We start from the raw sequence: 16,741 nt of genomic DNA on the forward strand, positions 1-16,741 counted from the left end.
GCTATACTGCCAAAATGGCTGCGCCAACGCCCATGTTGGGACGTGTGACGTCAACGTCCGGATCTCTATGGACTGTGAAGTGAATTAATTTAATTATAACTGTTTATAATATTACTATTTAGAAGTGGGCATAACTGCTTTAATTTACTCAGTATGTCTCTGTGTGAGAATTTAAGGTGATGTGGGGGGTTGAAGCGAATGTGTTAATTAGATTCCTTTGTCTTTTACAAACCGGTTAAGCAGGAGGAGTTCCAGGGACAACTCTTGTGGCTCTGAAAACAACGTAAATCTTTAGAGAATAGGGGGAAGTTTGGTGACGTGTATTGATGTATCATGTGACTGTCTGAGAAGGAGAAGATTGGCCGAAGAAGACAGAGGAGGGGTTTGAAAAGTCACGAAAGAGTACTAGTGCTTGCAACAAGAGGAGGAGCGACACACATGATGGAGAACAATGGCGGAGTTCAGCCGATCTCATGTGTCCATAAGCTTATGTAAAAATGAATCCTGATTTCACCGATCTCATTGTCTGGGTTTGATAATCAACATTATGAACACGGGAAAACAAAGAACGATTTTCCCTCAACTGCATAAGACTTGACATTTGATTTCGGCTACACCAGCACACCGCATATTTATATAACCTAAAATTCAATCAATTAATCAACCACTCACTCAATCAATCATCTTCTTCGCCCATGATATAGGACTACAATGGTGTGGATGAAGCCCGAACCCTGCCCAGTCTGATGTCGACTTGAGACAAGAAGCTCATTCGAAGGTTCCTACAAACCACCATTGTGATTGTGAATAGAAAATAAAATGTTCACAGCGGTTTCGTATGTATTTGTATTTTATTTTTTCCTGATTGAAATGTATTTTAAGGTCATAATTTGTCATTCATCACATTACATGGCATGATGCACCAGGTCTACTACACCCATTTACAGAAGGAAAACACGGAAACATACACAAGGTTTTACAATGGGGAGAACAGGAAGTTTAGCTCATTGCACTTACAACAGTGAACGTTGTTGTTATTATTAGGCTCTTTTTCATCTCCAGCTTCATCACTTCTTTATATATATATAATTATGATTTTGACACTTATTGTCCATTTCCCCTCCAATGTCATCTGCCCACCCCAAAATTTACATGGGAGGCAGAAAACCTCACCCACTTTTTGCACTTTTTGTTTTGAATGGCATCTCATTTTACAAACACAACATTTATAGAAACTCCACACAAACCAATGTTATCTTTTTTTCCGTTTCAGATTCCAAGTCCCCTCCCCCCTCCCAAATGATAAGAAAACTTTTGGCAGGAGCCAGCCACACACACTCACAATGTAAATGTTTGTCCTTTTGTTATTTAACTGATCTTCTGCTCTCTTTGTTTTGGTTGTTTTTATACACAATTAAAGCACACGCTTGGCTATAAGGAGGCTCAGGCTTGCATACGCTCCAGCTTGTGTTGCCATGTGGTGTGCAAAAGGCCCCCTCCACTAGTGGCTGCTTGTGTTATCATTGCTGACATTTACATGTTGAAAAGAACATGTCATGACTGCCATGATTGTGGAAAGTGGACAGGCTCTCGTCTGCTATTTACACCGGGAACAAAGCAAAACATATGGCAGCTCGTGAGGTGGAATGTCGACGAGACTCAAAAAGTCCAGGGAAGTTTTGGGTGGGTTCTGTTTTCAGATCGCTGGGGCAGGTCTCAATTCATGCATGCCATCTGACTTATTACTGATTCTTTATATGGACAAACAAAAAACACTCCCATACGATTTTATAGCTTTTCCTAAGTTTGTCTCCGTTCTGCTCCTGCTCACCTAAAATCTCTTCATAAATATCTTTATTTATAATACATAGTATATTTATATTTTAAGATCTGTCTCTTGTCATGCTGCCCTATGAACTACTGTAAAAACATTTGGACCACACATAGACTGGAAAACAAAATCCTGACATTTACAACATCTTTACTTTTTCATGGCCGCAAACTTAACGTTGCAGAACTTTTACATAGGTCTCTTTCATGGCTGTAAATAAAATGTATTTAATAAAAAATAAATAATGTAAACATTTTAAAATGCATTCTAAGTAAAACTGGTCACTTATTGCTGAGGCTGAGAGGAAATGTTACAAATGAAAAAGAAAGTGTCCGTGACCGCTCACGACTTCAAAGTGTAATAACCACTCCTCTCCAAAACGGTTGATGTTCTTTTTTCCCCTTTGTACGTAATATTGACGCAGCCATGGAGATTTTTATTATTATTATTATTTGTATCCCTTTCATATCCAAAGGAAATGCCAGAATGTGAATCGACTGCAATATGTATATTGTCTACATTTGTGCTTGAAACATGCCGTGGACTGGTGATTTTCACTCTCAAGTTTAGTCTATCCGATTCTTAGAAATAGACAAGACACCTACAGAGTGCAGACAAACAGCACAACTGCTTCAATGGCTTTCTTTCTTCGATGACTAGCTAGTATTACACTGGAGAATAAAAGCCCTTGCTGCAATGCATATTAAGTCACCTTGAGTGGCTGATTAAGACAAGCAAACGTGAACGGTGGCGAAATTACAAGCCACGTAAAGATCCTATTCAAATGTGGAGAACATAGCTTCGTATGATGACTTTTGATATGAAAACGTGAAGTCAGTTACGCATGACGGACATTCTCGCGTTCCAATCGGAATATTGAAAGTTTTGTCGTCATTCAGGCGTTTATAGGACACATTCTTTCCATTCTATACCTTTTTTTTAACGTTAGGGTTCAACAACCTCCTTTCTGAAATCCCCAACAGTACGACATCCCCCTTCACTTATCATAAAATAAATTCTTAAATAAATAATCTCATTCATATTTCGTAAAATATAGACTTCTTCAAGATAACTGCTTTTTACTCTCAACAAAAATAGCAATTGTACTTCTGATAATACATTTGACACTGCTGTTATGTTACGGGCCAAATTGATTCATTTTGAAGTTAAAAAGTTCATTTGCAAAACTTTTGCAAGAGGGCAAAATGCAACGTTACCTATACATCATGTGTAACCTTTCTGATGTGCCTTTGAGCTGATTTTTTATGAACCCTTGTATATATTTCTGGTACCATTAAGTACTGTCATCAGAAAAGAAAATAACAAATGAGATGAAGCTTTCTTTTTCACCTCTGAGCAGCCATGGAGCGCATTCGGGAATATATACGCTCATCGGTATACAATCTCTCTCAATATATATGAATTTCTCGATACATCTCTGGAGAACGCCTCTCGACATTTTATGTTCTGCTATCAGCTTTGCCTTTCTCGCTCTATCCCCCCCTCCCCCCACTTAAATCTTACCAGCTGCTTTGTCTGGAAAACATCTTTTAGCCAGGCAAAGCAAGACTTGAAGCAGCGTCACCGGTAATGATTGACATCCGAGATCGACCGCCATTTTCTCTCCCTCTCTCACTTGTTTTAAACCTCCTGTTACCTTTATACTCACTAACATTTTGTACTGTATCCTTGGGGTCAATTTGGCCACAGCAAACGAGAATTTTTACCTGTTTGTTTACTTCCTAAGTAGCCCTAAATTACCGAAGCGTCATTCAAACGTATTGATAGTATTTTGAACATATTGAACGTTGTTCGAATGTATTGGTTAAACGTAGGCTAGATGCTAAAAACATAGCATTGTTTTCCCATAACGCCACTGGGTATTGATTTATGCACGCGCAATTGTATTACAATACCCCATGGCATTATGGGTATTGTTTTCCTTTCTTTTTAGGGGGGGATTTGGCCTACATTTGATCAACATAGTCAAACGACTTTGCCATATGTTCAAACGACATAGCCCAGTCAAATCTGATAACTCCACATTGGTGGTTCCACACTTCCGTACTAAATATGTCTTACAGGTGCATGTCAATAAATTTGAATATTATGGAAAACAAACTATTGTGGAACTCATACATTATTTGACCATACACTGAATGGAAAATGTCTTCCTTTATATTCATTTTTTGATGCTTATAGCTTTATAACAAAAAATATATATAATCAGAGATTAGATAGAAGTTGGCCTTCTGAAAATGATTTTCTTTTATGAATCTGTATGAGTTCCACTCTTTGAATTGAACCACTAAAAATCTATTAAGATGCACCGTTATAAAAGCCCAAGGTTGAATTGCATCATGAGTACATTTCCTTATTATAAATATAGTGGTGTCGATTTGACCCGAATGTCCTCATTGAATTAGACAAGGGACTTGAATTCACAAAGACAATCTGCCATTTTGAGTCTTACAACCCTGTATGGGGTCAAATTGACCCCCCCAAAGATAATGAGGGTTAACAGTTACCTTAAATGTCACAAATCTGCCGTTTACCATCTGAACACGCTGCAAGTAAAATAAGAATCACTATTATTTCATGACGATGGCAAAAGGATTTTTTTTGCCCATTTTTCTTGTTCATATTTGTACTGTTACCAAATGGGATTGATTGCATAGAACGAGTGGAGATGAGAAGTGGCCTTTCCTTTTTTGCCCCGTAACGCACCTGTGGCGCTTGACTGAACAGTTCTTTTGATGTTCATCAATGGCAGATACATACGAACAGAACTGCCACAATCATACGCACACACATACAAACTTTAGGAACAGAACAATATAGAAGTGACTTTGAGGTTTTTTTCCTTTTTTTTTTTTTTTCTTTGTCAACGCCGGGCAGCATGCGAAGGTCCCCGGCGAGCGTTCACACGGACAATATACAACACAAGTGTCGGCTTCTGCTCGTCATGTTTGGCCTGGACAGTACGTTTGTTGCTGCTGTCGTGTGGCGTATAGGCAAAGCGCAGATCCCACAATGCACTGCAGGAGCATCATCAGCAAGAGGGAGAACACTGACCTGAGTAGTTTCCATGACAACTGAGAGAGGTTGTAGGTCAGGGTGAGATAGAAAATGAAAAAAAGTGATTTTTGGTTCCTCTTTTTCCGCTTTTGACACCATTTTGAAGTGTGCTTTCATGTGCGGCGTGCACATTCGACTTGAGTGAAGACACATGCTGATACATACTGATAGATTGATGTGAGAGGTTTGAGCTCGGGAGGAGGTGGAGTGTGCTGGGTGTTATCCCAGATGACTCCGCATCGGTGACTCGTGGCTAGAGATGTCCCACCGTGATCGGTTGCAGGTTGTCATTAGTGAGCCGCAGCTGTTGAGATGTTGAGATTCCGTTACGTTTCCTCATTTGCTGATTGGTGAGCGTCACATTAATTTCGACAGACAGAGGCAACACATTTCTACTTTTTTTCAAATGACAGCATTGTGCTCTTGACCGTCTCAGCTCCCTTAATTCTATTGCTTTGATATAGTTCAGAACTCCGAGTGTTAACAAAAGAAAAACAAAGGGAGCTTGGCAACAAAAGTGACACAAATAGAAAAAAAAAAGCAATGATAGAAAATAGAAATTAATCTCACTGTCAACGAATTAATTGTGTCCCTGGATGACATAAAAAAAAAAGTCCGCTTACACTTTAAGATAAAATATAAATAAATTATTAAGGCTGTGCTGGCAACTGAACAAAATAAAAATTCAAACATAGAAAATGTGGAACAGCACTGACAAAAAACCCCCGTCTTAATGGCTTGAAAATGGCTGAAAATGAAGCAGCTTCCCTCTGAATGCAGACTGATTTTGAGTATCGCATTTCCATTTTGCTCCTGTTTGTTTAGTCTCGCTCCGATGCATTTGCCAGTGTCTTTATGGCCTCTGCTTAATGATGACGAACAGTGTAAAGGTCTTAGATATAAAGTTCCATGCATTCCGAATTATCTTCGCCGCCTCCACTATACACTTCTCGAAAGACGAGTTGAGGAGCGTTGGGGTGAGAATTAGAAAACAAATGCGGAAGAGGAGTCACAATCTGGAATGTAGATAGAAAGAGAACGCCCGCATAACGTCGTCGTCATTCGTCGATGCTTGAACTGGACAGGTGAAGAAACAAAGAGGTGGTCGGTACCAGAAAAACCTGCACTGCAATGATTCCATGTCCTTTTTTTTTCGTCCTCATTCTTCAGAAGAGAGGAAAAGGAGAGAAGCGGCTTTGTTGAATGACAACCAAGACGGCCTAAGTCTCTCACGGCACTTGGAGTCACAATTCATGTTCTCCCAGTGGTTGCACATCATCGTTTTTTCACAATTGTTCTTCATGTTGGTCCACCACTTAGCTGTTTTGTCTCGAAGATGCATTGAAGTCAAAGTGAACTTTTGGATGGAAGATTGGACCCTTGGAAGGATCTGTGGAAAAGCAGAAGTCATTTAGGCAAAGGATAGCACGGTATGAGTGGATAGCACTTCTGCCTTGCACTTGTGCGGTTCAGGGAGGGGGGGATAGGCTCCACCTCCCACGTGGCATCAATGAGAAATCCTACAGGTGATAGTGTTGTTGTGCTCAGAATTAAACACTTTCAAAATAAAGTTAAATAGGAGTCATCATACACCTGCTCCCATTTTAAGTGCTTTCGATTAACCCTAAATAAAGACAAAAATCTGTTCTAGTAGGATTTTACTGACATTTTTAGCAGGGGCACGTAAATGGTGGCAGGTGCGTGCTGACTCCCATTTAACATTCATTTGAATGTGAATGCTTAATTCTAAATCTGAACACAGCCAAATCCCCAGTAATAAGAGGATGTGCATACTTGATTATTATTTGTACTTTTACTTTACTCTTACTTTTTATATCGCAAACATCTGGCATTTGAAGAGAGGTGTGTTGACTTTAAATATCCACTGTAGCCTACATACTGATTAGAAGACTGCATTGTGTTCCTTTGACACATTGTACGTTTGTGCAAAAAAAAAAGAAGAAGAAAAGTTGGCCACGAGATGGTATGTGATTTTAAAACATGATGTTGTACCAATTGCAGTAAATACAAAATTAATTCAACTCAATACAAGTGGCAAATTACACACTAAAGTAATTCATATTTAAAAACACACTAAACTACAAATACAGTAACTTTATGAGGTTACAATTTGTCACTCACTTAACTCATTCGCTGCCATTGACGGCTACAGACGTAAAAAATTCATATGAACTATTTCTATTGATTTAAAAAAAAAAATCCACTTTTGTTAACAATAGTATGAAAACCTAGAAAAAATGTTTTATTGTACATTTAGAACAGATATACAATTTGCAATTAATTGCGAGTTAACTATTGAAGTCATGCGAATAATTACAATTTAAAAAAATGTATCGCCTGACACGATAAAAAAAAAGATTATAAAAAATTAGGGGCGTCAGGCGATGATTTTTTTTAATCGTAATTAATCGCATGACTTCACTAGTTAACTCATGATTAATCAAAAATGTTATATCTGTTCTAAATGTACAATTAAAAAAATCTAGGTTTTCATACTCTTGTTAACAAAAGTGGGGAAAAAATTTTACACTAATGGAAATGGTTCAAATACATTTTTGACTACTATAGCCATCAATGGCAGTGAATGAGCTAATCAAATGAGATCCAACGCAATACAATAGCGGCATTAAAATTCTGCCATACCAATGATACAGTAAGCCTGCTCCATTTTGATTGACAGCGAAGTGTTGGAAACTGATGAGCACAACTGTAAATGTGCAAAAGCTAAAGGTCGCTTAATGACTCAAAAATGCGATGAATCGACACCAAAATTCACATGCACATCTCGACTCATGACAACTTCAGCCTCTGAAAATATCAAAACAATTGCCACAGTAATCCTTGAACATGCGCTCATTGCTAGTGTCGTGTAAGTCACACTTAAGCTATTATGCTTTAAGAAAATAGTTATGTTTTCTACAGGATAATAGATAAAGACAGTTTTGGGCCACTTCAGTTTATCGCAAGCCAGGAATAGCTACCATCCTTTTAACAATCTAAAAATAAGCCTTGATTCCGTTTTTAACTCGAAAAGGCACCGACTGATGTCCAAAGGCATCACATTTCAAACAAACATGGCTCAAAGTGAACCACTGGGACCGACTTTATTTAAAGGGGACATGTCACAGAAAATTGACTTATTTGTATTCAGACCTCTGGAGTGCCAGCCCAAGTGTGAAATTAAACAACCAAGTCAATCTATTGTCAGCTGTCTATTTCGGAAAAATGTGTCTGTCAGCAAACTGTTCAGAATTGTGATGTCACAATTTGGCTGATGTACATAATAACCAACCCAGCACCGTTATTTTTTTCTTGGTCATGATTTTGCATCTTGGATGGGTAAATATCAGTTTTTTTTTATGGGTCCTATATTATGTTCATGCCCAGTCTAGCGCAAAGTGCAGAGTTTTTTTTCTTTTGGCATTTCCGTAGATGATTACAGTTAGAAATGGGCATTTGCACCATTGTGGGAGTAAACACAACTGACTTGATTCATGGTCACGCGGAGCTTTGAATATGTCAGCAAGTGCTTTGATTCAATTTACTAAAATCCCATTACACCACCCGCGCCACAATTTAGACCTGCTCAGACCAGGTGTAAATTCTAGTCTACTTTCTGTCACTAAATTATTTGTTAATAGAAAACATCCTTGAACCGCCGGAAAGCCCAGAAAGGCTTAGCCGCGGTCTGCCAAATTCCCAAACACGGTTAACTAGACTTGCATTAACCTGGGAACTGCTTTCAACTTTGTGCCCTCTCTCATCAAATTCACTATCCTAAAAGCCTGGCTCCATCTTACTCACGTGCATGCTTGATTCTCCACTTTGCCCACTCCTTCTCCTTCTCTCCCAGGGAATGAAAAACAAGAGGAACGTTGCAGGTTTGTCTGGTACGAGGTCTCATGGCTTTGTGTTTTTACATAGTCCTGCAATGGCACAAATGCATTTGGTCAGTTCTTACATTTTCGTATTTCTATGTTTTGATGCGCCATATCCTTGCGCCATGGTTTACATGTAGATTGTTCAAAACCAGGTGTGGCCAAACTTTTTTGAAACTGAGTAGAGCTAGCAGTGTGATACACACTTCTGAAACACAATTTGCTCAAATTACCTTTAATTGTATGTCATAATTGATATTGATCTATTTGAAAAAGCTCAGCATGTTAATGATTTGGCATTCTGGTGCCTGGCAGCGTCATGTTGATGACCTCTGCACTAATGTGTATATCAAGTTGGTAATGAAGTAGGGCCACATTTGACATTTTACATTACAAAGGGCCAGATTATTTGTTGATAAAAAAAAAATCAAAAATGCATATGTAAAATATGTAAATGTGTTTATATTGTACATGTATTTAATAAAACAAAAAATTAAAAGGTATGTTGTATATTTTATGTCATGAATATTTTTAATGAAATAAAACAATAATAATAAAAAATGTAACAAATATTACATAACTCATGATAGTGTAAATGTTGGGTGGGCCGGATTAAAGACCAAAGCGGGTTGTATATGACCATATTTTGTCCAGCCTTCTATAGATATATTGTTGACCACTGGAGGCATTAGTAAAAGAGGCCAAAATAATTCAAGCCTGACTTGCTTAACTGCGCCTTAGGGTCTCTTGCTTCTCTGTTCTGACACCTCCCGCCCCTTTACAGTTAATGTTTAATTAAGACAATTACAGCGGTACCTTGACTTTGAGAAAGCCACCCGTGCACCACGCTAGACCACCTCAACCAGAATGAAAGGAATAACTCTTCGTGTGTGGGGCTGTCTTTTGTTTCATCTTTTGGCTTTTAGTGACAGTAAGAAACCGTTTTCGGAAAGCGTGAGGCACTATGACCCAGGCGAACAAAAACGCACGCCATCGCCACACTGAGACAGCGCTCAAACACTCCTGTGGGAGGACACGGTCTGAATATCCGAGAGGAAACCATCCACACACCCCGTGAGAACTCCAGCCAGTAGAAGTGTATTTTTAAAGCTACTGATGTCTTATTTTAGGCCCTTGGTACACATTTCTTGTAGAGTGGCAGTGATGTATCTTCTTATCATGTTAAAGTATGCACAACACAAGTGTAGTTTGCTAAATGTGTACTGTTTATAATTTTATTCTAAAATCTTGATTTTTTTTATTGCTTATTTCTGTCATTTTAATCCTAAATTTTAGTAACACTTTTTTTGTTTTGTTTTCTGCTCAGTGTTTCCTTTACTGAGGCTCGACATACATTTTACATTAGAAAAGGCTCATGGCACACCCACAAACAAAAATGTCACAAAAAGTAGATACATACTGAATGTAAAATGCAAGTTCTGCCATCTATTAGAAGGGCATTTAATTGTTGTGCCTCTCATTATTCATTGCTGGCAGAGATACATAATTGTAGGAAATAAATAATAATTTTGGGACCAATTAAATAAATTCAGATAATCTCCTGCATCATACAGGATGATTTACAATTAACAGAGGGAAAACAAAACAATGACGAAACAAAACCGTATTAAAAGAGTACTGGTATCTTCCTTTAACACAATTAACAGAGCATGCGTGAGAAATGAAGGAAACAAACATACATACCGTAAACTTAGCACTTTAGAAGAAAGAGGTGAACTTCTTGCCAAAGCCGGTTATAGCTGGGAATAATGCAAGACAACGTAAGATTAAATTGATGACTAAAGAAACATTTGAAGAACACTTTGTGATGACAAATCAAATGACTATGAATGTGACGTATGCAATGAATTGTTGAAAGACTAAATTGAATACCTTCTCCGAGTTTTCCAGCCTGCTCGGCGGCTCCTCCTGGCAGGATCTTGGACATTATGCTGTCTCCTTCCATGCCAGGCTGACCTGCTGCCGCACTGCCTATGCCGCCGGGCCTCGGAGCAGCTTTGGAGCCTGCCGGGAGATGATGATGATGACTGATGAGTCAATGGGCAGCATGAAAGTCTATCTTTTCCGTGGATTTATAATGATGAGTTCTCTGAGAATGTATTTTACATTATTATTATGGAGTGGTTCCTTATTTGTTACTTTTGTTATCCTCAGCAATATATTTTTGCATTTTGTATTTATTTACCATTGATGTAAACTAAGAAAATATGGAGAAGGGAGGGGATTTAATAAGTCTTGCGACTTCTTCCCACTCCCTTTTAAACCTGAAAAATCGTTATTAGGTGCGCTTTGTTGAATTTTACAACGGCGTATTAAGGCCACGTATAAATATATATATATTTTTTTAGAGGGCGGGGGCAATTTTCCGAGAAAAAACTCGCAAATTTGCCACTTTATAAACTCTGAGTTTATAAACTCTGAGTTTATAAAGTGGCAGATTTGGTGGTTAATGGGACACTGTTGGAGACGGATTCCTTCTTAAATTAAAATTTTACTCATCATTCATCGAAGCCGGAGCGACAACACTTTCTGATCCTCTATCAGCTGACTAACACTATCCAATCAGATGCTAGCATACCATAGGTAAATGCAAGTGAATGACGCAGAGCAGCAGATTCGACACATCAATTTAGATACTTGTACAAAAAAATAGCAAAATGTATGAATGGGTAAATAATAATTCTGGAGACATAAATGTACAAGTAAATATACATTTAAACAAATTAACTTAAATGCTTGATCGTCCGGGTGTGGACCTTCGCAAAGCGAGGCGTCTTTGTCGCTGGCCAATGGCCGTACACAACGGTACACAAGAGTGAATGCTTAGCATGATATGGTTAATCTATGCTAAAGCAATTACTATCTCCTTATTTGGAAACCCGACCGAAAAGTATTGGCACAAAGAGTCGAGTAGTACGCTACGTGTATTTCTCGTAAGCTTTTTTCTCGCAAATCTGCCACAATATAAAGTCGCAAATTTGCCACTTTATAAAGTGGCAAATTTGCGAGAACAAAACTCGGAAATTTGCGAGTTTATATAGTATATAAGTTTTCTTCTCGGAATATTACCCCCGCCCTCTTAAAAAATATATATTCATACGTGGCCCTAATACGCCGTCGTAGAATTTTGCTTGTTTTGTAGCTATTTTATTTTATTTTGTTGTTTACTGTTATTGTTTTTACTCTTTTTCATGTTCAAATTTTTTAACTGCCTTGACCCATTGTACTGATCCGGTCGTCAGTTCCATTACATGAGCCACCCTGATTTGATGTAATTGATACTACTACTCATCTGAAGTTGTACAATTCGCAATACAACCAATATTTTCGGGAACACTCCAAGGAGATTCTTGAACTGTGCGTGTGTGTGTGTGTAAGTGTACGTCACCTATGCCAGTGAGTGGCGGTTGAGCTCCTTTTGAGGCCATGACAGGCGCCGCCTTTGCCCCGATGGCTGTCACTGGAGGTGTCTCAATCTTTGCCTGCAGAGAAAGAACGAGAGAAAGAGCTCATCACTTAGCAGCATTGCTGAAAACAGCAGGGCACAAATGCTCTCCGCCATATGGACCCAAGTACTGCCTGCATTATTTCACTCACAGGAAGTGAAAATGGAAGCTATTAACAGCTCTTTGTTCATTCCTCCAGAGGAACATTTGAATGGTGGTGTTTGATGGGATTAAAGGTCAGAGATCAAGTCAAGTTCTTCCACATCAAACTCATCCAAGCGTGCCCTCACTTTGTGAAGTTGGGCAGGAATGTTGATCTTGCCTACATGGATGCATACAGTCAGCCAAAATGACTTTGTGGACAGAAGAAATGATTTCTTACTCCTGATTAACTAATTGATTTAAAATGTGTTAAGACTTTAGTCAATAGTGCAGCTCCCATATGCACCATGCTGGCACAGACCAACTCGGTTCAATTCTATTGACTTCTTGAAACACAGGCCAGTGGAGCAGAGGAAAGCCGAGGAGGGATGCAAACAAAGAAGATACAGAAAAAAAAAACCTGGAGGCAGACAGAAGGAAGATGACAGTCAAAGCTGATACTTTGCTCTTGTGTTGTGACAGCTAACTAAAGCAAATGGAAGGTGAAGTCAAAGCAGCAAAATGTCTGCTGAGTCATGAGAGCAGTTTGGTGTTGTGTACTGTCACATTTTCCAGGCTGCTCTGACACAGCATTTCAGATTTTCCACTTTAATTCACTCTTGGTTTTATAAAGGTTGCCTGTGCTACATATTCCACAACAGTTGCATAAGTCACATGATGATTTTTCATTTTGCTATTTAGTTGATATAGGGAGACGGAAGGAAATGTATTGTTGAATGGGTGGAGGAACATACAACGGATGTAAAGGAAGTTTAAAAGAGTATTGTTTACTCAAAACAACAATGGAAATATTTCTCCCCTACAAAACCAGTTGACCCATCTTTAGTTCCTGTACTCACCATGGGGGCAGTCGTTGTTCCCGTGGGACCTGTCTGCCTGGCCTGTCCCATTGGTCCACCCGCTGCTCCCATTTGCCCGGGTTTGGCCTGGCCCTGCCCCACTCCCATGCTTTGTCCTTGGGCTGGCGGCTGTTGTTGAACACCCGTGGTAGTTGGGGGCCCTTGCTGCCCCGGCCGAGCCGTTGAAGTTTGGGCTTGCTGTTGTAGCTGCGTCCTCTGTCCTGGAACACCATCGTTCTGGGAAACCTGACCAACCTGTCGCCCGGATCCTGTAGGGCCACCTGCAGGGCCCTGTCCCCTTGACGAAGAGCCAGACCTGGAAGTACCTAGTGAATGTTTTATATGAGAAAAAAAAAACAGAACAGATCAGCCTTATGTTTAATTTAAATCTATTTGTTCCAATGAAGCCAATTCCAAGTTAAGTTTGTATGCAGCAAATGCAGGAAGCACACGTGGAAGAGGAAATTATATGAAAAATGTGAATGTGCAAAATTCTGAGATTTAATGAGTAGGCCTACATGACTAAGAACACAGCCTCACTGATGCCCTCAGGGAAAACATTCCTCTAAGAGGTCACGGTTGATAGATTTAATTAAAAACTGTTGATCCCCGTGGGGACACTTGATTGTAAGAGACCACTAAACTGCATCTGAACAAAAGATATTAAACATTTCTGTCTGTTACTAGAAAAAAAAATCAAATGAGGATTTCAGTTACAATAAGGTTTATATTTATAGGAGAATTTAACTTCTGGCATGGCTCAGTGGTAGAGTGGTCTTCTCCCATCCGTGAGGTTGGGGTTCAATCCTCACCCCTGGTGACCATGTCGAAGTATCCTTGAGCAAGACACTGAACCTCGACTTGCTCCCAATGGAACTGGCCGCACCTTGCGTGGCAGCAGTGTGTGAATGTGTGTGTGAAAGGGTGAATGTGAGGCATTGTAAAGCACTTTGGGCACCATATGATGTTGTTCAAGTGCTATATAAAAAGCAGTCCATTTACCATTCAGTTAATTTGACTCAGTCATTGCCAGATATTGCAGGTATACTTTGTCGTTGCCTATACAGTCACACAAGTTTGTAAAAACAAAACAAAAAAACATTTATCTATTCAATAGATGAAAATTTTGCAAAGTAAAGAGTTCTCTTGTCAACTGACAATATATCACCTAAACTTCATTACAGGATGAACCATCCAACCATTTTCTACAGTTGAGTTAAAGGTTACAGGTGAGCTGGAGTCTGTTACACTCTGGCTGGGTTGCCGCAGGCGCCAAATGATTGCCATATCACGGCACCGGCGCAGTGGCGCCGCATGTCTTGCCAGTGCAGCCTCCCATTTTTTTCGATCAGACGCCTACTAATTGTTATGCCCCCTCCTGCGCAGTAGGTGGCGCTATGTACCGCAATCCACTTCAATAGGAATCTGGAGAAGAAGAATCTCCCGAGTCCCATCAAGACACTTCACATCAGTGCATCAAGATGACACGTTTTTGGCAATGTCATGTTGGTTTCCCCGTGAGATGTAAGGGACTTAAAATTTTATTTTCAGATAGATTGTTTTGAACGGAGGTCAATATGTTAACGTTGTTTGCACAAGCTAAAAATAAAAGCATGAGCTGAATAACGAACAAAGACGTGAAACAGGAAACAGAAGTACGGAGCGGCCTTTCAAATTAAAAGCATAAATTTCAAAATAAGAGATTTAAACATCACACACAAAACAGCTTGAAGAATACAGTTTAGCACTTACTCACTTAGTATATATGCCCTAACGTTTTTAGTCTAGATGTGGGGGGTTTAATAGCAAGATTTAAAAACATTATTATTAAATAATACCATTAGTAACATTATGCGGTTGTAAATAAAGTGCTAGTAGTAACACATTTCTTCTTTTTTTTTATAGGGTGTGTGGAAAATGAAAAAAGAAAATATTACTTGTTCCTTAAACAAAACAAATTTCAATTTTCAAACAAATTGCAAATTTCATTCATGTTAAACACTGTTAATTGTTAGAATATTGTACACTTTGTCCAGCACATTATGGGCAAAAATCTCCTGTGTGCTATAATCCATCCATGCATTTCCTTAACCGCTTACATGTGCTATAATATGTACTTAAATACAGTATATTTCAACATTTAGAGACTCCTTTTGAAATTAATTGTTTATAAAATAAAAGTATTTGGCATAATCTTTGTATACGCATACTAAGTATCCTTGGCCCCTCCCTGGTCCTCCCCATTTACAAAAGTCCGAGTACGAGTAGACAAACAATGGTTCACACTCACGTTCACACCTATCGCCAATTTATAAAGGGTTCTATCAAGGAGAACATCCACATAAACATAGGGAATAACATGCAAATTCCACACTGAAAGGTCCAACCCATGATTGGAACCCAGAACATTTTTCAGACAGGTATGCAAGCTACATTTAAAATTGTTCTGAAATATTCTTAGACACACATTTTTAGGGTAACTTTTTCAAAGAGAGCCACACAATTCCCCTCATGTACCTGGTGGCTGGCCTTGCATGTCGACTTGTTGCTGAGACTTGCTGCGAGATGATCGGTGTGGATCCCCTTGCCTCGAAGATCTCTGGCTATGATGGTGGCCAGACGGATCCCGAGAGTAGTCCGACGAGTGGTAGGCTCCAGACCTTGAATCACCACGTCTTCCCGATGATGAAGACCGCCCTGAAGGGTCGTGCCGCATGGCCGGGTCTTTGGGGTGGCCCTTAGATGACCTAGAGGACCTTGGTTCATCTGAATGACGTGACGAGGATGAGTGCCGACTTGAGCTGCCATGATGCCGGTGGTCACGGGAGGACGAAGCGTGTCGTCCTCCATGGCCGTACTCATCCTGAGGCCACAGGTCCTCCTCTGGAGGCTCATCATAATCGTGATAGGTGTGTTTAACACCATGACGACTCCTTCCAGACGAGTGGCTGCTGCCGTAGTGCCGAGAACTGGAACGTGGTTTCTCAAACCAGTCTGTCTCTTCTTGGCCCAGATGGTAGGCTTTGGAAACCGAAAGCAGATCACAGTCAATCTCCATGTCGTTCGGAGACAGCGGCATGCAGGCTGAGAAAAAGAAGGAAGACCACCCACATGCCAAAGAAAAGTATAAGAAGAAGACACAGTAAATCAAAATAATACAATTATACCCATGCAGAGTACAATTTACTTCACTTTCACGGTACAAGACTGTAACTACAGTAGATAAAATAAACACTGCAAAAACGTCTACTGAGAAAACTTTATAGGAGCTATCTTTCCATTACCAAGGATAAGCCAATCATATTGGTTAAAATAGATTTCTGAGTATGCAACAATTACATTTGACTGAGGTTGTTCTTCCAAAATGATAGACTATTTTGCAGTGCAGCCAGAATTGAGAAATGAAAACATGTATAAAATATCAATGCAAAAGACATACACTAGATTACGATAAAACCCTGTTAA

The 16,741-nt window shown here is 39.4% G+C and overlaps 1 protein-coding gene across 1 annotated transcript in view; it reads right to left on the reverse strand.

The window, feature by feature from the left end:
- Positions 1–832: 832 nt before the first annotated feature.
- bsna (bassoon presynaptic cytomatrix protein a) overlaps positions 833–16,741 on the reverse strand; it is a 98,653-nt gene continuing 82,744 nt past the window's right edge. The window contains exons 10-16 of the mRNA XM_086067108.1: positions 15,794–16,297; positions 13,277–13,602; positions 12,218–12,311; positions 10,702–10,833; positions 10,513–10,568; positions 8,735–8,856; positions 833–6,299 (exon numbers count right to left, since the gene is read on the reverse strand). Of these exons, the coding sequence (XP_085923234.1) occupies positions 10,528–10,568; positions 10,702–10,833; positions 12,218–12,311; positions 13,277–13,602; positions 15,794–16,297 (1,097 nt within the window). The 3' untranslated portion in view covers positions 833–6,299; positions 8,735–8,856; positions 10,513–10,527. The remainder of the gene's footprint in view (positions 6,300–8,734; positions 8,857–10,512; positions 10,569–10,701; positions 10,834–12,217; positions 12,312–13,276; positions 13,603–15,793; positions 16,298–16,741) is intronic.

This window comes from Leptonotus elevatus, chromosome 2 (assembly GCF_054856555.1).
Source record: "Leptonotus elevatus isolate MCC_2025b chromosome 2, RoL_Lele_1.0, whole genome shotgun sequence".
NCBI classification, from domain to species: domain Eukaryota; kingdom Metazoa; phylum Chordata; class Actinopteri; order Syngnathiformes; family Syngnathidae; genus Leptonotus; species Leptonotus elevatus.